General features: G+C 43.8%; 1 protein-coding gene across 1 annotated transcript; it reads right to left on the bottom strand.

The window, feature by feature from the left end:
* Positions 1-1,088: 1,088 nt before the first annotated feature.
* On the bottom strand, positions 1,089-6,301 carry LOC125172092 (protein FAM170A-like). The gene is made up of 5 exons (XM_047869601.1): positions 6,052-6,301; positions 4,038-4,178; positions 2,467-3,232; positions 2,098-2,156; positions 1,089-1,194 (listed from the first exon to the last, which is right to left on the bottom strand). The coding sequence occupies exons 1-3, from the start codon at positions 6,119-6,121 to the stop codon at positions 2,511-2,513; spliced, it is 933 nt and encodes a 310-aa protein (XP_047725557.1). The 5' UTR covers positions 6,122-6,301; the 3' UTR covers positions 1,089-1,194; positions 2,098-2,156; positions 2,467-2,510.
* Between the last annotated feature and the right edge of the window lie 17,611 nt (positions 6,302-23,912).

The following is a 23,912-nucleotide window of genomic DNA, read 5'->3' as shown; positions in this document are numbered from 1 at the left end:
AACTGGTGAGTAAGCTGGTTTATTATTATTATTATTATTATTATTATTGTCATTATCATTATTATTCAAATAAAGATAACAACACCAGATCACAGAAACCATGGTTGATTCAATAAAGCCCCATGGAAATCACATTTCACATTCCGAAAAAAAATCCATAGGACTTTGGAATTAGACCTTATCCTGCTTAAATGGACAGAGTCTCTGAACTTTGAATTATTTCCTTCTAATTCCATCAGTTCTCTAAAGCCTGGCATTGCCCCCCTACTCAGATTAGAAAGACACATAACTACCCCCTCACCTGCAGTCCAGGGACAACCTCATGCATCGAAATGAGTCTTCAGGGCCTCCCAGACGTCTTTAGTTCCAGGCGGTGGTAGCCGTGTTGTGAAGATTAAGTTCAGGGATGCAAAGGTCGAAAACTTGAGAGGCTAGAAGAAGAATTTATCTAGAAATGGAAATTTAATGTCAGAACTGAAAATATCAGAGCTTATTGGCTTAAACTCTTGCTACAACTATCTCTGCAAACACAACGGGTGATTGTGGTTAGACGGCCTCTTCTGAGCACTGTGACAAAGTCTCACCCATGCAAGAGGGACCTGTTCCATGGACAGCTTCAAAACTCAGAAATTTCTCCTCTGTCCTGTTGTTTCCTTGTGAAGCCACAACTCATAATCCCTCATCCAGGCCAGACCTGGGGAGATATGCACACCAGCCAGCAGCCCTCTGAAGACTGCCTTCACACTGCTTTCAAACACGACCCACGGGACACAGTTTTTACAGCACCTGCTACTTACCGACGACCTCTTCTGAACCCAGTGTAGTTTGTCATTTGTGGAATCCAGCCTTGTGAAAACAGTCACACAAAAGCCTAATCAATCCCGAGTGCTTCAGCACTGTTGCTGCTGGAAAAGGATTGTGGGCGTCTTTGGTGCTTATAGGAGACCTGGTTCATGAGCCACTAGAGGGAAAAATGTAGATGGTAGATAGACAGATAGACAGACAGACAGACAGACAGACAGACAGATAGATAACTTCACTTAAAGAACATATCCAGGTAAGGTTTGGAAAACAGCCTTTATTGCATATGGTATTTATATTTTCATGTGACACTAGATTGAATGCCGGTTCCTTCATCTTTCTTCACATCATTGGCATTTTATCTGCTACTATCCCCAGGATCCTTTCTTCTCCCTGGAATTGATTAAACACATAAGGCAGAACAGGAAGAGACAAGAAGTGAACGTGAGCTACGTGAGCTAGGGTGACCCTTCACCTTTGCCTTAAAGCTCAGAGCCACACACACCACACTGAGTTTATTTCCAGACCTACTATAGCAAACGGAAGGTTCTGGAATATTCCCAGATCTCTTGGGGGATCACTTCCTTGTTTCTCTCCCTCCACACTCTGCTTTCTTCCAGAGGACTACATCCATGGGCCGGGATAAGATGCTGGCTTTGGCCGAAGGCTCTCACACCTCAAACCACTGGTCCTGCTAGGCCCCATGTCCTCTCCAGACCACTCCTAGCCCTTGAAGTTGCAATGAGCTCTCATCCCAGAAGGGCCGCTGGCAGTATTTGCTCTTAGAGCTCAGGTCAGTCATGCAGTCAATGAAATAAATGCCAATCAAAACTCTCACTTTCTCAGGGCACCTGGGTGGCTACATCAGTTGAGCATCCGACTCTTGGTTCTGGCTCAAGTCACACTTTCACGGTTTGTGAGTTCGAGCCCCGTGTCAGGCTCTGTGCTGATGGTGAGGAGCCTGCTTGAGATGCTCTCTCTCTCTCTCTCTCTCTCTCTCTCTCTCTCTCTCTCTCCCTCTCTCTCTGCCCCTTCCCACCTCCTCTCTCTTTCAAAATAAATTTTAAAAACTCAAAAAAAATTTTTTTTCAATTCTCACTTTCTCACTTAAGGAAATGGAGGTCAATTTCCTGGACGCACTGAGTATGCCACAAGCTGATGCCACTGCGGAGCCACAAGCTGATGCCACTGCGGAGCCACAAGGTAACCCAGCGCGGCCATGTAATTCCTTCCCCTAGATTCCCCTGGGACCCCCTGACATCAGCTCAGACCACACCAACCTCAGGCCTTACTTACTTCTCCCAAAAGAAGGCCACACCGTCTTCCAGGAATTTATGGCTCATGGATCTCAATTGCTGTGTGGAAACCAGAACAGAGAAAGACACTTCTTGGTTCAAGAGGAAAGATGCTCGGTTAGCCCTCGGAAATTTGCAGGACTTCCTGCGGGAGCTGAAAAGCTCAGAATAAATCCCCACTGACAGTCATAACTGTATCAAATGCCTGGACAAGAAGCAAGGGGCCCGCTCACCCACCCCCCCCTCCTTAAGGTGTCCCCTGAGCTGTCAAAGCCCCCCACTCTCCGTTCTGGAGGCGTGAGCCTGGATGGGAGAGACAGGAGTGTTGTGGAGAAGGCACAGTGTCCTCACACGCTCAGCCCCAGCTCACTTGTTGTCCTTTGGAGAATGAAACACACAGCCTGGGCACCGGCTTCAGGGTCGCTTCACGCGAGGGTCCTCCTGCGCGGGCTGCTCCTTCTCGTCCTTTTCTTCCTGCTTCTCTTCCCCCTCCTCCTCGTTCTCATCCTTCTCCTCCTGGGTGCACTCAGGTTCCACGATGCCCATCAACTGAGCCATGGTGAGGTGGAACACATGGCAGCTGAAGCCTTCCCTGATCCCATACTGGACGTGCTCCTGGAGGACCTCCAAGGTGGAGAAGACCCGGCAGCAGGCCATGCATCGGAAGCCAGTCTCCACGGTCACCAGCCAGTCGGGGGTCTTGGCCCTGGGTCTCTCCTCAACAGTGGGTGAGCCTGGCGGGCTGTCTGACTCTGCCCGCTCCTCGTGGTCCTTGTCCTCCCCGCTGGGCTCGCTGTCAGACAGCAGGTTTCTGGTGGACACATCAGAGGGGGGAGTACCTACCCGCACGTTCTCAGGAAGGGTCACTTCTTCCATCCTCGGCTGCTTCTCTAGTGACTCCGAGGTCTCCTCTGTCTCCCAGGAGACAGCCACACCCTTTTGCATTTGTACCTGCATGTAGTATATTTTCATGCCCCTTTCCTCTTTGTTTCTGTACACAGAGGACACACAGGTCTTATAGGATGAAGGGGATGAGAAGGAGACCTGGTGTGAGCGGGGAGCAGTCTCCCCTCGCTCCTGACCCTGGACTAGGGGTGATCTAGGCTGGGGACTGTCTCGATGTACTCTCCGGAGTCCTGGGAAAGGAAATTAGAGACATAAGAACGTGCGTGGGGCCGGCCAGAAGCTGAAGGAGCTTCAAGTGTGGTAGAGGGCAGAGGGGCTGTGGTGTAAGCAGCTTGGTGTTGGTGTTCATACTCCGGGGCGGTGGGGGGGGGGGGTGTATCTGGTGGCATCTGCAGGCTTTGAGTGTTTGTAGGGAGACTGGGGGGCGTCTGTATGTGGGGGTGTGGAGTCAGGTAGCAGGGCGTTGCAGAATGTGAGGGACGGTGGTGGGTTGCGCGTGCCATGAGCAGAACCTGAGTTGGGGCTACCATCGGGGTACGTGTGCATGTGGCATGGGGACAGTGGTGGAGAACATGGCACTGTAGATCACAGGCTTGGGGTGTGCGTGCTAAGAATGGACGTGCATGGAGTGAATGGTGGGCATCAGGCGTGGGGATCTGAACGGGATGGTCTTGCTCCAGAGCCAGAGAGGCCTGTGCTGAGATGCTCCGCCCTTCTCTGGAAGTAAGGATAAAGGCAAAGCCTGCACAGCTCCTCTGAAGGTGCTTAATTCTGTCCCTCAGCCCGACAGCTCGAGCTCGGACCTTTCTGGTCCTTGTATCTTAACTTCCCCACTATGATTGCACCAGGGCTCACGCTCTCCCACATGGAGCTCGTATCCACACTCTCCCAACAGCTATGCCATCTTCCCGGGCTCCTCCGTTGAGCCCTGATCACTTCTGACTGTCCTGGATGCCTTCCCAGCCTCTCCTGGATCTATGTGTCTCCAGCCCCGAACCCAAGGGGCCCCACATCCAAGGAGCCCTGAACGCTTACCACCATGGATGAACTTGCGTGGAGAAGAAACACAGGAGAAGTATTCAGAGGCAGAGGACACCTCCCCTACCCCTGCGCCCCAGCCTTTGGCCACCCCAGGGGATCCAAGCTGAAGGGCATCCTCCTGCGACTTCGAGACTCCTGAGAAAGATAGGAAAGCCTGAGACACCATGGGTGGGGCATGCTAATGCATCACTCATCCATCCAACAAATATTAACAGAGGGTCTGACCTGGGTCAGGTGCAGCGAATACACGTGGTCGACTGTCTGATCCTCCATGGATACTCCTGCATTTAGTTACTATCGATAACTATTTTGTTAGTGTCTTGTCAGAAGCGAAGGCCTGAGTGGTGGCTGTGAACAGGATGTCTGACACATGAGAATAACATGTATCAGTCAAACCTTTCACGCCTGTGGGGACGGTGTGGCGAGCAGGGTAGAAACGCATAGAGCATTTGGAGCATAGCGTGTGTTCACAACTCAGGAACAATGCGACATGTCACATTTCCTGATTTATATAATATGGTCTGTATTTATGGTGTGTATTCAATCATTCATTTATCCATTCCTTCAACAGTGTTCAGTTACTATGTATCAGGCACTCTTCTAGGCTCTGGGAATGTTGAACGTTCTGGTAGAAGACAGACACTAATCAGGGTATGATATGTCAGCTGGTGTGAAGTATACAATGGTTCCCAGAGTTAGCAGACAACAATGGAGGACGCCCAGTTAAATTTGCATTTCAGGTAAACCACAAATAATTTTTATTTGCGAGTGTTCCCATGCAATATTTGGGTGATGCTTATTTTTAGTGTAAGTATGTACCATAGAGTATCTGTGACACACTTACACTCCAGAGTTTGGTGTAACGGGAGAGGACTTTGATACACATGGATCGTATGTGAACACAGTGGACGAGTGATATGCATATATGCCTATATGCTCTGTACAATTTAATAAAATAGTGTGTGTGCAGATGTGCAATTTTTTTCTCTATCAAAATGTATATGGGTAAGTGACAGGAACCTTACAAGACAGACTTCACAGCTAAGGACACTCTCCCCCTTCTCCCCATTGCTCCCCCTGCCCCATCACACACAAAGAGACAAACGTATCTTGCCAATCATTGCTTTCTCTGTCCTATCCCAGCTGCTGCATCAAAATCCTCCTCCTGTCCAGGCCTCCATTCCCAGAGCCCATCTTACACTCTTCAAGGCCCTGGACCTCATGGAAGTTGATGAGAGAGCTCTAATTTGGGACAGAAGCCTCCGGCTGGATCTCTGGGGTGGTCTCCACTCTGCCCCACCACTTGCATGTGACCAACCACTTTCTCAGGACAAGCTACTTGTTTGTGTAAAATGCACGCAGTCACCATGCACCCTAGGAAGTAAATCCACAGCTTTCGGAGCTCCCTGAAAGTCCCTGACTACATTTCTCACCCCCCTCCATCTGGGCATGGTCTGTAAAAGACCCCTCCGATCCCTTGATCTCCTCTGGAAAGCCCACACCTGTAGATTCACAAACTCCCATGGATCAACTGGCAAATTCTTCCTGCTAAAGGAATACGATCTCCACACTTTCGGTATGATGCCATCCCTAGACCATCTCCTTCTGCACAGGCATGTCACTTCTCAAAATGTTTTTGAGCAAGGCTTCTCTTTCCTCTTTGATGGGTCGATCTCTATCAGCACCCATCACACCCCACACCCAGGGACCCCAGAGGAAAATCACATAAAGAGGATAAAAGAGAACACAGGACTGAGCCTGGGCAAGAGGGACCCCAGCCTGCTCTGAGTCCAGCATAGCTCCAGGCCTGAACAGGCCAAGAGAGAAGTTCTCAGACTGGCAGGGATGAATCCCTGGCTTTTGGGGGGCATCTGGCCTTCCTGTGCCATCGTACACCACTGGGGACCCTCAGGACGGACGCAGCAACATCTGCTGCCCGCCTCCCTGGGGGAGGCGCAGACTGGCCGCAGCCTCTGTGCCCCACCCAGACAAGGTGCCCAGCACATACCTCCTCCCTGCTCAGCCGTTTCCTGGGACTCTTCATCTTCCAGATGTTTCCTCTTTTGTCGCTGTTTCATGGTACCAGCTACAGAAGCTTCTTAGAAGACACCTAACCCCAGCTCTTCTTTTCCCTCGCTGGTTGGCCCTTCTTGACTCTCAAATATATGATGAAATGGCCCAATATAAGCAAAAATAGTTGAGTCCCCTAAATGGCTGAGGACGTCAGATGGCTCAGAGAACGAGCAGCACTGCCCAGGGTTCGCTACAGCACAGGGCTGTTAAGGTTCAAAGGTCACCAGGCCCACAGCAGAGTTCTCTGACCTCACTGATGATGTCAGAGCATTCTGGGGACCTGGATCCCACACAGCCTTTGCAAATGCGGAGACCCTATTTTCAAGAGTCATTCCTTTTTCCCAATGGAACCTTTCCCGTGAATTCAACTCTCATCTTCTTAAGAGTGAAAGGATATTTTGAGATGCGAATCTGTTCTTGTTGATTTTTTTTCCCTTTCTCCCTTTATTTTTTACCCTTTCCCTTCTGCATTCAAGTGGGAAGCAGGCTCTGGGTTCACTGGCCAGAGGAAGGACGTGCAGGGCTGAAAGCACAGATGATGCTGTGCTTATCATCTGGGCTTTTATTTCTAAAATCCCAAACTCCACAGAAAAGTGAGGATACTTGAGCAGAAACCTATCAGAAGCAGGAATTTTGAAATTATACATTTACTGTCTTCTTTTCCTGCTAGCTTAAGATCTATATCATCACAGAGAGGCCCGTGGACCATGAAAGAAAAGGAATCTCTAAAGTGCGGTCAGAGGGTTAGATATGGCAAAAACTCTCGGAGGAGATGGCTGTGTTGTGCATATGAGCAGAACCAACCTGTCCCACTCATGACACAAGAGTCACCAAACCAAAAGGAAACATGGCAACCGAGCCACTGGACCTCTAAGCTACAAGTGTATACCCCCCTAAACAGTAATCATGCTCTCACCTCAACCCTCATGACTGTGGCTCTGTATGATTTCCAAAGAGGGATGGGTAGAAATCCAAACAGGACTTCAGTGGGATCCAGGCTTAAAATACAAATTAAGTGGAGTTACAAAAACAATTTCATACTATTTCTTGCACACCTCTGCTCGTGGGCTGAAATGTATACCAGTTATAAGTGGCAACCCATCTGGATCCTTCTGATCCCAGTCTAAAATGAGAGACACTCCCTTTTGGGGCAGTGGCCATGATCCGGGGGGAGTACTGGTGTTCTGGAATGAGGCAGGCTCCCAGAAGTCCCCACTGGACAAAGGCAAGTCCAAATCTGAAAGGACGTGTGGAACATCAGTCTCCAAGCAGGGAGAGTGAAAACAGGACAAATACCCTTTTGTGAGAATTTGCTGATGAGATTCAATCTTCCTGTTTCTTGGAGAATCCCTAGGTAAGAAGGTGCAAAAAGGAATTTTAAAAAAACTTTTTGTGGTAGAAATTTTCCAGCATAGAAAAAGTAAAAGAAATTGCACAACAGGGATGTGGTGCCACGGACCTATCACCCAGTATGAACAATTATCAATATTCTCTCATTCTTGTCCCATCCACCACACCCCCTCCCTCACACCACACACATAGCTTTTTGTTAAATTCTCTTAGTTTCAATGTTTGGAGGAGTGTGAGGGGGTTGGGGAGTACTATATTTTGAAGAAAATCTCAGACATTATATCATCTCTCACTAAATGCAGAAGTATTTATATCCAATAGATAATTGTTTTTTTTTTTAACCAGCACTATCATTATCTTATGGAACAAATTTAACCACAATTTCTTTATATCACTTTATAACCAAGCCATACTCCAATTCCCTTAATCATATCAAATGTCTTTTTTATACTTCATTCATTAAAACCAAGATCCAGGGGTATCTGTGTTGCTCAGTTGGTTAAGCATCTGACTCTCGATTTCTGCTCAGGTTATGATAGAGTTCGGGGGTTCAAGCTCCATGTCAGAGCCTCTTTGGGTCGGTCTCCCTCCCCCCACCCCCCCTCAAAAATAAATAAATAAACATTTTTTAAAAAACAGAAATAAATCAAGATCCACACACAGCATCTGGTCAATGTGTCTTTTAGTCTGTGAGAGCTCCTCCTACCTTTTAGGGGGCATTTATTTGTTGAAGAAACTAAATCATTTATCCTGTAGTATTTTCTGCAGCATGGAGTTGGTTGGTTGTATCTTGTGATGTCATTTAAGATGTTCTTATATTACCCATAATTCCTTCCAAACAGGCAGTTAGATCTAGAAAATTAATTAGTTTTCAATTCAGTTTCTCGTTATTACAAGATTATTTTATAAGTGGTGTTGTGTGCCTTCCGATTAAATCACAACAGTAAGCACATAAGGTTGTCCCATGTTTAACCATGTTGAGATTAATCAGTGGGTTCCAGTGCTGTCGGCTTAGCCCCTCCACCATAACGATCCCATCAGCCTTTCAATATTTAGCATTAGTAAGCCCTAATGATTATGACTTCATCAGGAGTTGAAATTTCATTAAGAGTTCTAATCCCTTCATTCCAAGGAAGACAATTCCCTTCTTTTCCCACTACACCCATTTTGCCCCTCCCCTCTAATAGCCATCAGTTTGTTCTCTATATTTATAGGTCTGTTTCTGTTTTTGTTTGTTTATTTAGAAGAAGGAAGATTCTTAAGGCATGTTTCCTAGGTCCAGAATTTCTCAAGGAAGCAAACCTCTCTTCACAAAAGAAAAGATTATTCCAGTGGTACCAGCGAAGATTCTCCACACTGGGACATACTTTACTCATTCCTTCATTTCTTCATTCTTCGTTCTGTAAATGCTTATTGAGTCTCTACTATGTGACAAGCTCTCTAGATCCTGCAGTTGAACGGTTATGAACAAAACAGACAAAAGCATTTTCTCCCAAGGAGTTTAATTCTGGAAGACAAGACAGGTCATCTTTTCAAATACATCAAATATGTAGTAGGTTAGATATTGACAAGTAGCATGAAGAAAAATAAAACAAACTGAATTTGGGTCTGTAAGAAATGGGTCATTTCTATGTTAAATGGGAAATCATGGAAGCCTTTACTAAAAAGATCCCTTTTCAGTAAGACCTGAGAGAAATAAGAAAGTTTATAGCTAAGGTTCTATTTTCCACACAAAAAGAAGAGGTTAGAGCCCTGGATCAAGGGTTGCTTGGCCTGATAGACTATCACCAAGGAAGCCAGTGTAACCAGAACTGAGAGCCGAAGAGAACGGTAAGAAAAGAGGTCAGATAGATAATGAGGGACCAGATAGTAAGCTATTGTCAAGACTAGCTTTTATTCTGAGTGACATGGGAAGTGTGGAGAATCTTGAGCAAGCAATTACATTTTAAAAAGATCATTCTGGGGCGCCTGGGTGGCACAGTCGGTTAAGCGTCCGACTTCAGCCAGGTCACGATCTCGCGGTCCGTGAGTTCGAGCCCCGAGTCGGGCTCTGGGCTGATGGCTCAGAGCCTGGAGCCTGTTTCCGATTCTGTGACTCCCTCTCTCTCTGCCCCTCCCCCGTTCATGCTCTGTCTCTCTCTGTCCCAAAAATAAATAAACGTTGAAAAAAAAAATTTTTTTTTAAAAAATAATAATAAATAAAAATAAATAAATAAATAAAAAGATCATTCTGCTCTGTTAACAATAGCCAACTGGTAGTTAAGGGCAGAATCAAGAAAACAGGCGATCTATTGGGGCACTAGCATGGCTCAGTCTGTAGAGCAAGCAACTCTTGATCTCAGGGTCATAAGCTCAAGCCCCACATTGGGTGTGGGGCCTACTTAAAAAAATAAATAACGGTGGTCCTACTGCAATTATCCAGAAGAGAGATGGTCCAAAAATAAATAAACTAGACTTCATGAAAACTAAAACCATTTGCTATGTGAAAGGTTCTTTTAAGAGTAGGAAAAGACAAGCTAGAGACTGAGAGAAAATATTTGCAAACCTCATATCCAATAGACGTAATATCGGTAACATGTAAAGAACTCCCACACTTGGAGTAAAAAAGTAAACAATCTGATTAGAAAATGGACAAAAGATGGGAAGAGATGTTTGAGTAAAAAGGATGTGCAGATGGAAAATAAGCATATGAAATGATGTCTAATGTCTTTCGCCATTAGGGACATGCAAATGAAAGCCACAATCAAACACCCCTACATACCTATCACAGAAGTTTAAATAAAAAAATTGTGACAATACAAAATTCTAGCAAGAAAGTAAAGAAACTTGACCATTCAAACACAGCTGGTGAGGACGTAAAATGACAGCCACTCTGCAGAAGACTGTGGCACTTTCTTAAACCAAGCATACAAGTACCATCTAATCCAACAATTACACTCTTGGGCATTTGTCCCAGAGAAATGAGAAGGCTGTTCATAAAACATATCCTTGGAGGGGCGCCTGGGTGGCGCAGTCGGTTAAGCGTCCGACTTCAGCCAGGTCACGATCTCGCGGTCCGTGAGTTCGAGCCCCGCGTCGGGCTCTGGGCTGATGGCTCAGAGCCTGGAGCCTGTTTCTGATTCTGTGTCTTCCTCTCTCTCTGCCCCTCCCCCGTTCATGCTCTGTCTCTCTCTGTCCCAAAAATAAATAAACGTTGAAAAAAAAAAATTAAAAAAAAAAAAAAACAAAAAAAAAAAACCATATCCTTGGATATTGAGAACAGCTAATTCATAACAACCAGAAACTAGAAACAACTCAGGTCTTTCAGTGAGTGAATGTTTAAATAAACCGTGATACATCGATACCATGGAATTCTACCCAGCAATAAAAGAGGAATGAACCTGGATGAATCTCCAGAGAACTATGCTGAGAAATAAAGCCAATCCCAAAAGCTTACATACTAAATGATTCCATTTATGTAACAGTTGGAGATGACAAAATTATAGAAATGGAAAGTGGGTGAACAGTTAAGTGGTTAAGGGGTAGTATGTAAGTGTGAGAGGGAAGTACGTGTGGCCATAAAAATGGCAACATGAAGTATCTTTGTGGTCATGAAAATGTTTTGTGTCTTGATTCTATCAAGGTCAATGTCTTGGCTGTGACATTATACTATAGTTTTGTAATATGTTTCAATTGGCCAAAGTGGGTAAAGTTGACATAGGATCTCTCTGTATTATTTTTTACACAGCACATGAATGGACAATGATCTAAAAATTAGTTGAGTGAGTTTAATTTAAACTAGTTATTTAATTGAGTTAACTAAAAATTAGTTTAATTTAAAAAAAACTGGACTAGGAGTACTTGTTTAAAAATAGAGGTGGCTGGCTATGGGATTCAGGTGAAGAATTAGCTTGCTTCTCCAAACAAATTTTTCTTAGCACCTGTGCAAGTATCCATGGAAGGCACATTGAGTAAACCCTCTTGGCTATCCATGGGAGAGCAAGAAAGTTACTGGAAAAAAAACACTCCATAAACCAGTGTAAGGCTCAAAAGTTATCCTCATGAGCGCTAGACTAGCAGCTAGAAGGACCTTGAAGATCTCTAATCGAATCTAAAATTCTGGCACCAATTCTAATGTGCAAGGGAGTGGCTTCCCCAAGCAATACTCCAACACCAGCTGTGCATTCTACAATTCAATTCAATGTGGACACTGTCTACCCCCAAGACAGCATCAGATTCCACAGGGTAAGGGGTAAATCCTATATGACTTCCCCAACCCACCCAACCTACCCCTGCTCCACATACACACACACCTCGGACACAAGCTGTCACCTGTGCTTCTTACCAACTGGCTGTAGTTGGGAGGTTCCAACAGCCTACCCCACCTTGAGTTCAGCTATTTTGCTAGAGTGACGCACAGAACTCAGAGAAACATTTTGCATACTAGATTACCAGCTTATTCTAAGAGGATATAACTCAGGAACTTCCACCAGCCAGTTGGAAGAGATGCATAGGACAAGGTATGGGGAAAGGGCATGAAGCTTCCATGCCAATCTCCCCAAATCTCCCCCAAATCTCTGTGAATCCCGCCCTTTTCAGTTTTTATGGAGGCTTCATTATATAGGTGCAATTGATGCAATCATTGGCCAGTGAGGCCTGATCTAACCTCCAGCCCCTCTCCCCTCCCCAGAAGTTGAGGGTGGGACTGAAAGTGCCAACCTCTATTTACGTGGTTGGTTCCCTGAACCAGTCTCTATCCAAGGGCGCTTCCAAAGTCATGTCATTAACATAAGCCACCTTCATGGCTCTTATGACTTAGGAAATTCCAAGAGTTTTAGGAGCTCTGTGCCAGGAGCAAATACCTATTTCTTACTATATCACACAACCACCTTCAATTTCTACAGCACTGCCTTCAAGAAGTTGCCTAGTCTATATCTCACTATTTCCAATGATAGAAAACTTACTTCCCCTCCAAGCACCTACAACATTTATCTATAGAAAACTTAGTAAAATCTTAATTTAAGAAAAGGAAACATCTTCTTTACCGCATTCATCACAGTCAAACTCTCTGGGGACCATATCAGTCTAGAATAAACTTAGGGGCACCTGGGTTGCTCATATGACAGCCCAGAGCCTAGAGACTGCTTCAGATTCCGTCTCCCTCTCTCTCTCTCTCTGCCCCTCCCCTGCTCATGTTCCATCTCTCTCTCTCTCTGTCTCTCTCAAAAATAAATATTTTTTTTAATTTTTAAAGAATAAGCTTAATTGTTTTATTGTAACAAATAACTTCCCCCAAAAAAACAGTAGCTTAAAATAATAAAAGTTCATTTCCTACTCCTTGTATGCACCACTGTGCGCTGGCCAAAGTTCCACTTCTCATTGTCCTCATTCCTGGATTCAGGTGGATAAAAGCCACCACTATCAGCCTTCACTGACAAAGAATTCCGGAGTTTCACACTGCCATTGAATGTTCTGTCCCAAAAGTAACACATTGCTTCTAGCCAAAATTGTTGATCACAATCTTAAGTGTCTCCCCATCTTCTGAATTTCTTAGGCAAAAATAATCTTGAACAGTACCAATGAATAGCACAGAGATCATCTAGAAAAATCCTAATCACTCCCCATGAGATATGAGACCTAACAAAACTATCATGCCACATACAAAACTAGAGTTAGCACTCAGATCTCTTAGATAAAAATTCATCACCTTTTCCTACCATGCTATGTTGGGATTTTTATACCAGGATGATATAGTTGGGATTACATGGCATTTACTTCATTTTTTGTTTTGTTTCTTTTTTCTAAATAGACTCAACAGAGGGAGGGCTTGGGAGTTCCTAAGCCACTTGCCTTAAACTGAAAAACAACTGGAAAATAATTTCACTGCCTCTTGAAATGTGTGACCCGGTAAAGAGGAGAGGTCTGGGAGGATTTTATATTCTGAATTCAAGGAAAACAAAGGAAACAATCTTTCCAAGACTTTTCAAGCAACAGGAGGAAAAACTCTTGTCTCACATGTTGCTATTTTGATTTCCTTGTTGACACTCCAGGTCTTTGAATAATAATGGTGGCAAGAGCCAGAGTCTAGCCAAGACAAAAGTCTAGATAATGGCCTGACAGCTCCTGCAGAACCAAATACTACAGAAAATGCTTGAGCTGAATCCTATTTGCTCACAGGTCTGTGCAAAGCAACAAAGGGTTCTGAAACATTTGCTTCAAATAGCTTTTGTTCTTAGTATCTTAAAGGTAATTTCACTGCAAAATATTCGCTCCATGATGAAAAAGAATGCATACACGGGAAGAAGATTTTTGCATTGAGATAGGCTGCTTACTTTGCACCTGAAGGTACAATGCACCGCTAATTAATTTAAGGCAATCTTCCACTCTTCCCCCAATTGTAGACCAATGAGTACATCATCCCCAGCCTTTAACCCATCTTGGTCATAGTTATTTTCTGAAAGAACATTGTTCTCCTGCTCAAATTGTAAATGGCTTCTGAATTAAAATCTAGAACATTCAACCCAGTACTCAAAGCTCTGCACGATTAAGGTCCCTGTTGAGTTTTCCAGGCGACAACACAACACCTATCTTCTCATCTCCACGCTACAGGGCCAGACTTCCCCACCTCAAACAGAGCACCTTCCTTGCTCAAGTCATTTCTTTCAAAAGTACAGATTTTCAAAGAGCAATTTGTATTTTGTTTTTGTTTTCATATATGACGCTATTATATACCATTGACTGTAGTCCCTATGCTGTGCCTTTTATCCACATGACATTCATTCTATAATGGGAAGCCTGTACCTCCCTCTCCCCTTCACCCACTGTGCCCATACCCCCACCCCCTCCCCTCTGGTGAGACCATCAGTGTGTTCTGGGTATTTACAGGTCTGTCAAAGTACAATTTGTTTTTAAGTTGAACTAAAATCCTACTTTGGAAAAGAAGCCTCTCCGGGTGTCCTAATGAGAATGGACCACTGGTAGTTGTACCTCTGATAGCTCTTTTCATATCCTGCCTTTGGATCAGTCTATTAATGAATGTGTCTCATTCACCCCCAACACGGTATGAATCCTTGAGAAGAGGCTATGATTCCTTATCTCTGGAATCTCTGCAGCTCCTTGCACTTAGTATGAGCTACCTCCCTTACAGGCTCCCCCAACCCCCAAAAACAAAGCTCAAATAAATCAAATCCCAAAACACAGGATCTTCTTTTTCTCTAGACCAAACAATATCCTGACCCGTTACGTATCTTTTCCTCATCCCAGCACAGAAGTGCTATCTCTGCATCTATCCCAGAATTGGCACCACACCCACATGCCTGAACCAAAGCGAGAGCCCTGGTCATCCTGTGTCATCAACCCAACTCCCTTCATCTCCCTCTCAAATGATTTTTTCCATTACCTAAAATTTAGCCATAGAGATTCAATCCTTTGAATACTTAAACCTTCTGAGAAGCACTACCTTCATTTCAGCCATTATTAGCCCCTGTGTTAGGAAGGACTAGGGGAAAAGAGGCTGAGAAGTGGGCCATTTTTTCATGGGATAGGAGATGTGGAAATTGGGAAAAGAAAGGATGGTATCTGGCAGGGAGACAGATGTTGGCCATGGTGGTGAGAAAGTATCAAAAATAAATATTCAACTTCTTCAGAAATTTGCAACAGACAAGCTCTTCCAGAGATGGTGTCCCAGGGTGAAGCAATGTATTAAGAACATAAAACAGGGGCTCCTGGGGAGGTCGGTCAGTCAAAGGTCTGACTCTTGGTTTCAGCTCATGTCATGATCTCACAGTATGTGAGATCAAGCCCTGCCTTGGGCTCTGTGCTGGCACTGCAGAGCCTGTTTGTGGATTCTCTCTCTCTCCCTCTCTCTCTCTCTGCCCCAGCCCTGGCTCACATTCTTTCTCTCTTGCAAAATAAATAAATAAACTTTTTTTAAAGAAAGAACACAAAACACATATACCCATTGCAAATTAGCAATGTTAACAAACTGAGATGAGACTCAAGGAGTTCAAAAAACCAGAGTAATCAAAGTTTAATTATAAAAGAGCCCAGAGTTTGCAGTAAAACGCACAACTAGAAAGGACACCACACCAGGGACTCAGCTGCTAGGAGTATAAACTGTAAGCAAGTGAAGCAAGCTTTATGAAGCAGAGTTAGATGATTATTGGTGCCTAGAAAAAACCCTGGCCAAAAGGAATAATCTTAATGGAGCCATATCTCCCTCTAAACCTATTTAGTAGGGCTTTGAAAATCTCCGTGAACCTAACACCTTTGACATCAATTCATGGAACTAAATGAGATTCATGGTCTCAGTGTCCATGCCAAAAGATGGGTGGTATATCTTCAATGAGGAGGGGAATGTGAAATTCCCACAAATCCCACACTTAAAATGCCTCTTGGTCTATAAATTATGCTTCTCTGATATTTACAGGTCTGTAATGGATTAAAGAGAAACCTGCTTCTAGGTGTGACAAGTGAGGTCATTGAAGATTACATGTTGCCATTAGCCCATGGTGTTTGCCCCAGGGAAAGCGATAAAATGGTCAGCTCCCACTTTTTTTGCTGGGATATTTATTGGTTGACTCTACAAGAGTTCGGCTGTAGGCTGTGAGCAAAAGCCTTCTGTCAATCTCATTGAGTGTGTATATGGATAAAAAGCCAGTAGAGGCTCAAAACAGTTGAACATTCCTACCTGATACAGAGCCAGCAGCCGTGTACTAGCAGATGAGTAATTTTCAAAGGTACTTTCAAGTGTGTATAAAACCCTTTGATGGATTCTCTGTCACTTGGATGACCCAAAATTTCCATCTCATTGAAATCTGGAAAAGAATTCAGGTTCTGTCTTCCCCAGAGAGAGGAGGCATCCAAAAGTTTCACAAACCTAGAGTTTATGTAAGCAGTCAAGTCAGATTGTCTTAGTGCTGGAGCGTGACAATACTTGATCTCTGATTTGATACTTGATAAAATCATTTCAAGTATCATTTCTAAGAACCCAGTGGCATGAGATGGTGGGCTAAGTTGAGGATCGTGATTAACGCATTAGTCCTCCACATGCCCACAGTCTAAGGCAAGTCTGTGAATATAAAGGAAAGGGAAAATAGAAATGGCAGACCAAATGAGAAGGGCTGAAATAATTGCTCTGCCATTATGGATTCTTTCCCTCCCCTGCCATCCATCATGGATTCTTTCCATTCTCTGTCTGCCATCCCCCCATCTGTCCATCCATCCATCTGCTAAAAGCATATTCCAACCATGGCGACCAAGGTGGAGGCAAAGTCTAAAAGGACAGTCCAGTAGCTTCTGAGATGCTCAGGGTTGGAAAAAACTTTGATGCCTGTGAAATCCAGTCCCCAATGGTACTCCAATTCAATGGTTATCTTGAATTTCCTGTGCGATGAATTTCCTCTACCAAGTAGTTACTTGGCTCGTATTCCAACAACTTAAGGCCCAGGTATCCAACATTTCTGTCCCCCAAAAAACAAAACAAACAAGAAAAGAACAACTCTCTGTATCTGGGTGGGGATAACAGAAGACTCTTCCTTGTGATACAGGTGTGCTGTTTCAAAGGGGCACATGCACCCCAATGTTTATAGCAGCACTATTGACAATAGCCAAAGTATGGAAAGAGCCCAAACATCCATTGACAGATGAATGGATAAAGAAGAAGTGATAGACACACACACACACACACACACACACACACACACAATGGAGTATTACTTGGCAACCAAAAAGCATGAAATCTTGCCATTTCCAACTACGTAAATGGAACTAGAGGGCATTATGCTAAGCAAAATAAGTCAGAGAAAAACAATATCATATGACTTCATTCATATGTGGAATTTAAGATACAAAACAGATGAATAGCAGGGAAGGGAAGCAAAAATAATGTAAAAACAGGGAGGGGGACAAAACCTAAGAGACTCTCAAACACAGAAAACAAACTGCAGGCTGCTGGAGGGGTTGTGCATGGGGGGATGAGCTAAATTGGTAAGGGACATTAAGGAAGACACTTATTGGGATGAGCACTGGGTGTTATACATAGGGCACGAATCACTAGAATCTAAACCTGAAATCATTATTGCACTATATGCTAACGTGGATATAAATTGCACTATATGCTAACGTGGATATATTGCACTATATAACGTGGATATAACGTGGATATAACGTGGATTATATATATATACACACACACACACATATATATGTATGTATATATATACACACACATATATGTATATGTATGTATATATATATACACACACATATATATGCATATGTATATACACACACACACACACATATATATATATATATATATATATATGGAAGCACTTCCTTGTAAGGACACATCTACTTTTCCAGAGGTTGCTGTTTCTCGTTGCATCCCTTGGGGCCACAAATAACAAATCTGCATCCCTCCATTAAGACAGTCCTTCTAATTTTTGAAGACTGTTATCTCAGCTGTTCAAATCTTTTCTTCAACAACAGAACCCTATTCTTCCAAACATCCAGGGTTCATTTCCTCTTTGCCATTCATCTTTCTCCTGAAAGTGTCCTAGTTACTTTTTGCCCTAATGTGCATTCCCCAGAACTGAATGCAGTGTTTTCCAACTAAGGTCTAACCAAGGCAATGTGGGATGGGGCTCTTACTTCCCTTATCACAGATATCTCTCCCACACCCAGTTTTAGGTAGGCATGTCAAACTGTTCAGTCCTACTGAGCTGACTTGGCCACTCTGAAATAACCACATTGCAAGTCAAAACAAATTATTTGTTACCAAGTAATATAGCCAAATGGTATCCAGACCCTTTCTGTCCCCTACCCAGAGCCCATCCATAAGTCCCACTCCACAAACACAAAAGCATGAATGAAGTTTTCTGTTTTGCATATTCCTTTTAAAAACCTGACAATTGTTTGATTTGGCCAGGATTCTTCAAAACGTCCCCAAGTCAAAAAATGGTCATCTCTAAATTTTATACAACTTGATGAGCTGACTGCCTAAGCCTTTAAATCTCATGAAGGGATACCTGAAAAGGTAAGCCATTCAAGGTCAAATGGTATCCTGTCTAGTTAAGAGCTGAATGTCAGGGAAGGAACTCAGGTCAGTCTTTAGAACTACCTGAGTTTGAGTCAGAGCCGCATTTATCAAATGGCCCAGGCAACTTACTCTGAGCCTCAGTTTCCTCCCCTAGAAATGGAGATAATCCTCCTATCCTGCCATGTCCTTAAAGTGCTTGATGTAATACCTGGTCTATGGTAGATTAAAAACTAAATGGCTTGTTTCCCCTCAGAGCACAGATCATTACTAATTACATCTTATTTCTCTTAATCGATTAGTAGCCCTGAGAGAAAGGGACAAACTCTTGTTTATTCTCATATCCCTCAGCACCCTGACGCCTAGCATGAGTAGACACAAACTTCCTTCATTCTTTTAAATGTTTATTTATTTTGAGAGAGAGAGAGAGAAAGAGAGAGAGAGAACACATGCACGTGAGTGGGGGAGAAGGACAGAGAGAGAGAGAGAGGGAGAGAGAGAATCCCAAGCAGGGTCCACACTATCCTGCAGAGCCCAAGGCAGGGCTCAAACTCAAGACCATGAGATCATGACCTGAGCAGAAATCAAGAGTCAGACACTCAACCAGCTGAGACACCCAGGCACCACATCACAAACTTCCTTCTTGAATATATATGTGAGCATCTGGCTTCAAATTCAGTTCTATATCACACAGAAATAATTGCATTTCTATTCTGAAATCTCAGCTATACCAGGGATATTGACAATTCCCAGGGAGTATCTAAGGTTACCCGTTATAACAACAACAACAAAAAAAGACTCCCCTCAAGTCTCAGGCAGCCATGGTCAAATGATGCTTTAGGTTTCAGCTTTTTGGGAAAACAGACTGGCATTGACATTTCTAATATTTTTAATGCTGACCTAGTTTTAAGCTCTATTTCTCTCCTAAAGTAATGATGTTCCTAGACACGGCTAACACATGAGGGGCAATAGGAGGTTACTGGGGAAAGCCAACATCTGATATATTCAATTTCTGACCTATGGCTCAGGAAGCTACAGCGAAGTTTTGTTGGTCTCCCGTGTCTACCCTGAGCAATAAAATTCAAAGAGTTCACTCCCACACAGCCTCGACCAGGTTGAGGTAATTGTTACTGTTATGGCTTTAGCAATTTGAGTGGGAGAAGATGAGAATTTCAAAAGAGATTTATTTACTGCAAGGCATCCCAAATATCTCATTAATCTGCTTTTCATTTGGCAAACTTTTCCTTCATCAAAAGTGCCACGGTCTGCAGTTTATGACAAGGCAGAATTGCCTCTGGGAACACACAACGGCGAAATGAAAAGGATCTGGGCTCGGGAACGAGGAAGATGTGAGTTTGGTTTGCAGGTGTGCTGTGTACTTGCTCTTAACCTTGAGCAGTTTCCCTCAGGCTGCGAGAACCCCAACGTCCTCATCTGTAAAGAGAGGATCATTGTCCTGCCCTGGTTTATGAAGAGCTGAGATCAATGGTCAGACCTTGGGCAGGTCTGTTTGTGTTTGTTACTTCTGGAAGGCTTGGGTGGTCCTCTGCACAATGAAGATTGTAAAAGTAGCACTGCACAGGGTTTATGATGAGGATTCAAATGAGTGAATATATGTAAACAGATTAGAACATTGTCCGGCACAGGGGGGTGCTATATGTCTGTTACCATCATCATGATTAAGGATTAATGACCCATGTAAAGAGCACCTTGCACAGCGACTTGACATCTGGCACATAGGTAGTGCTCAATAAATGTAAGCAAAAACACCTCTGCCCAAAATGAGAGAGTTTGCACTGGGGTCTGAAGAAACTCCTTGGGTAGGAGGACCTTTTCCACAATTATATACTCAGAGCTTTAAAGAAGGAGAGATCAGGGGTGCCTGGACAGCTCAGTCGGTTAAGCATCCCACATGGGCTCAGGTCATGATCTCACAGTTTGTGAGTTCGAGCCCCACGTCAGGCTCTGTGCTGACAGCTCAGAGCCTGGATCCTCCTTCCGAATCTATATCTCCTGCTCTCTCTACCCCTCCCCTATTCGTGCTAAAATGAAATAATATTAAATAAATAAATAAATAAATAAATAAACAAATAAATAAATAAATAAATAAATAAATAAATAAATAAAATGTATGCATGCATGCATGTATGTTACCTTAAGAAATACCTTTCTACAGAGTTCAAACTGTCAGGTGGCATCTGATCCTCTTTGTGACTTGAACAAAAAGGAATCTTTGCACAGAGCTGACGGGAATGCAAACTGACGCAGCTACTGGGGAAAACAATATGGAGGTTCCTCAAAAAATTAAAAATAGAATTACCATATAATCCATTAACTCTACTACTGGGTATTTCCTCAAGGAATACAAAAATACTCATTCGAAAAGACACATACACACTTATGTTTACTGCAGCATTATTTTTTTTTTTTTTTTTTTTTTTTTTTTTTTTTCAACGTTTATTTATTTTTGGGACAGAGAGAGACAGAGCATGAACGGGGGAGGGGCAGAGAGAGAGGGAGACACAGAATCGGAAACAGGCTCCAGGCTCTGAGCCATCAGCCCAGAGCCTGACGCGGGGCTCGAACCCACGGACCGCGAGATCGTGACCTGGCTGAAGTCGGACACTTAACCGACTGCGCCACCCAGGCGCCCCATGCAGCATTATTTATAGAAGCCAAGATAGAGGAACAACCCAAGTGTCCATCAACTGATGAATGAATAAAGGAGATGTGGCATATGCATATATTACGCAACCATAAAAAAAGAGCTAGACAATGCCACTTGCAACAACACGGATGAAGCTAGAGGGTGTTATGCAAAGTGAAATAAGTCAGAGACAAACACCATATGATTTCACTCATATGTGGAATTTAAGAAACACAACAAATGAACAAAGGGAAAAAGAAACAAAGACTCTGAAATACAGAGAACATACTGGTGGTTACCAGATGGGAGACGGATGGTAGACCAGGGGGTGGGTGAAATAGATGAAAGGGATTAAGAGTAAATTTATGAGCGCACCTGGGTGGCTCACAGTTGATCGTCCAACTTCGGCTCAGGTCATGATCTGGCGGTTCATGAGTTCTAGCCCCACGTTGGGCTTTGTGCCGACAGCTCAGAGCCTGGAGCCTGCTTTGGGTTCTGTGTCTCCCTCTCTCTCTGCCCCTCCCCTGCGTGTGCTCTGTCTCTCTCTCTCTGTCTCAAAAATAAATAAATATAAAAAAAAATTTTTGTTAAGAGTACCCTTATCATGGGGCACCTGGGTGGCTCAGTCAGTTAAGCGTTTGACTTCCACTCATGTCATGATTTCATGGTTTGTGAGTTTGAGCCCCACTTGGGGTTCTCTGCCGTCAATATAGAGATGGCTTCAGATCCTCTGGCCTCCTGTCCCTCTGCCCCGCGCGTGTTCTCTCTCTTTCAAAAATAAATGAACTTAAAAGAAAAAGAGAACACTTATCGTGATCAACACTGAGAAATGTAGAGAACTATTGAACCATTATACTGTATGCCTGAAACTAAGATAACACTGCATGTTCATTTTACTTGAATTTTTAAAAAGTTGTTTTTCTTTAAGAGAGAGTAAAGAAAAGACATGGGCTCAGGACGTTTTGGGGAGATGCTTGCAATGTCAAGGGAGAAAAGGTCTTCCCAACAACATTCCCAGGAGTCCCAATTCAGGGTAAGTAATATTCACCTCACTCTGGACAGTAAAACAGGGGCAATAAACTCAGGAACTTGCCACCTGTGAATTGATTCAAAGAGCTGTGTATCCTTTGGTTAGTTTTATCCCCCTCCCCCTTTTTAAAAAAGTTTATGTATTTTTGAGAGAGTGCAAGCCAGGGGAGGGACAGAGAGAAAGGGGGACAGAGGATCAGAAGCAGGCTCTGTGCTGGCAGCACAGAGCCCAACGCGGGGCTTGAACTCACAAGCTGTGAGATCATGACCTGAGCCGAAGTCAGACGCTCAACCAACTGAGCCACCCAGGCACCCCTAACCTTGGTTAATTTTAAACACTGCTTTTACAGCACAGTTCAGATTCATTTTGTTTTGTACACACAATACCCCCGAGTTCCACATTCCTTACTCCTTAGCCCTAGGAATGACAATGCGTTCCTACTGCTCTGGTGTCACTCACTTCCGGGGGGAAGTAGGATGTTCCTCTTCTCAATGGCCACACATACCTTTGCTTCAGTGGGTTTCTCTCATTTCCTCTCCTTCAGTCAGGAAGATAGATCTGACCTAAGGAGTTTGGCCTTTCAAAGCAGCTCTCACTTCATGAATTTAGGATTAAAAAAAAAAAAATCAATTAGCCAAAGGAAACAGGAGACTACAAGAAAGAGAGAACAGAAAATAGAAGGGGTGAAAAAAATCAACCCGGGTTGAGCACGAAGTATTGATATTTTGTGTGCCCCAAGCTTAACCTAGGTTCTACTTTGTGCTGAGATTCTGGACCCCTCTGGCAGTGAATAGGTAATAGTCTGCCAGGAAATGCTAATAAATATTTTCATTAAGAACCAAGGGGAAGATAAAGTGATGGTCTTTAGACAGCTTTTAATGTTTCCCAGTTTTGCCTGTGACCTACCTCCCCTCACAGACTCACCTCTCAGGGCTAAAAAGAAAGGGCTTGAACTTCTGAAAATAAAATGGAAACATGCTAACAACTTTGCCCTGCCTTGAAATCCACACTTATCCCCAAAGGGGAAGACCACACTATATCCTTCTGCCTGGCTTACGTTAAGAACCCCAAGAACAGAATCAGAGGCGGGGGCAAGAATGGTACTAGGGGAGGCTGCCAACAGAGCAAAATCTGTGTTCCCTCGGAGGACAGCCAGTTTTCTCCAAATGACACTGAAGCAGGAGAGGAAGGAAACACATCATGACCCCCATGGGTGGTAGAAAGAACTAGAGAGCATGTAGAAGACAACCCTTGGGGACTCTGCTGAGGGGTGGGTGGGGAGGCACAGAGGTTCATACCATCAAAGGGATCAAAAGCTACAAATAAGGGTTATAACCATTCGTGTGACCCCTTTTAAAACTCCAGGCTAGTGTGGCCTGAGAAAATGGGCTGACATTGGTAATATCACCTCCTTCTCTTCTTTTTCTACAATTTAAACTGTACACAGGGTTATAATGAAGCTCCCTAGTGGGCTGTGTTCATCCCAACTCTTAACTGATGCAGGCGTTCCCACTAAAAGAAGTATGATTCTTGACTCTTAGAATTTAATTATGTGCTGCTCTTCAAATATTGGAGTAATTCAAACTACTGAACCACTGGGTATATGATTTGTGTTACTTTCCTTGTAAGTGGGATGGGCAGGTACTGAATCATCCATTTTCTCACTCAAATTCCCTTGTAATTAACTACACATGTTTGAGAAACAGCAGGTGAGGGGTAGGGGCACAATCTGTGTCCATGAGAGAATTTCTC

This window comes from Prionailurus viverrinus, chromosome A1, assembly GCF_022837055.1.
Source record: "Prionailurus viverrinus isolate Anna chromosome A1, UM_Priviv_1.0, whole genome shotgun sequence".
NCBI classification, from domain to species: Eukaryota; Metazoa; Chordata; class Mammalia; order Carnivora; family Felidae; genus Prionailurus; species Prionailurus viverrinus.
Note: the sequence above shows the minus strand (reverse complement) of the source record. Positions and strands in the feature narration are given on the sequence as shown.

Bases quoted from the DNA above. Each gene is read 5' to 3' on its own strand.
- LOC125172092 (XM_047869601.1), bottom strand. From the start codon at position 6,121: ATGAAACAGCGACAAAAGAGGAAACATCTGGAAGATGAAGAGTCCCAG. The intron at 4,179-6,051 runs GTATGTGCTGGG...TATCTTTCTCAG, and splicing joins AACGGCTGAGCAGGGAGGAG to GAGTCTCGAAGTCGCAGGAG. The intron at 3,233-4,037 runs GTAAGCGTTCAG...TTCCTTTCCCAG, and splicing joins ACGCAAGTTCATCCATGGTG to GACTCCGGAGAGTACATCGA.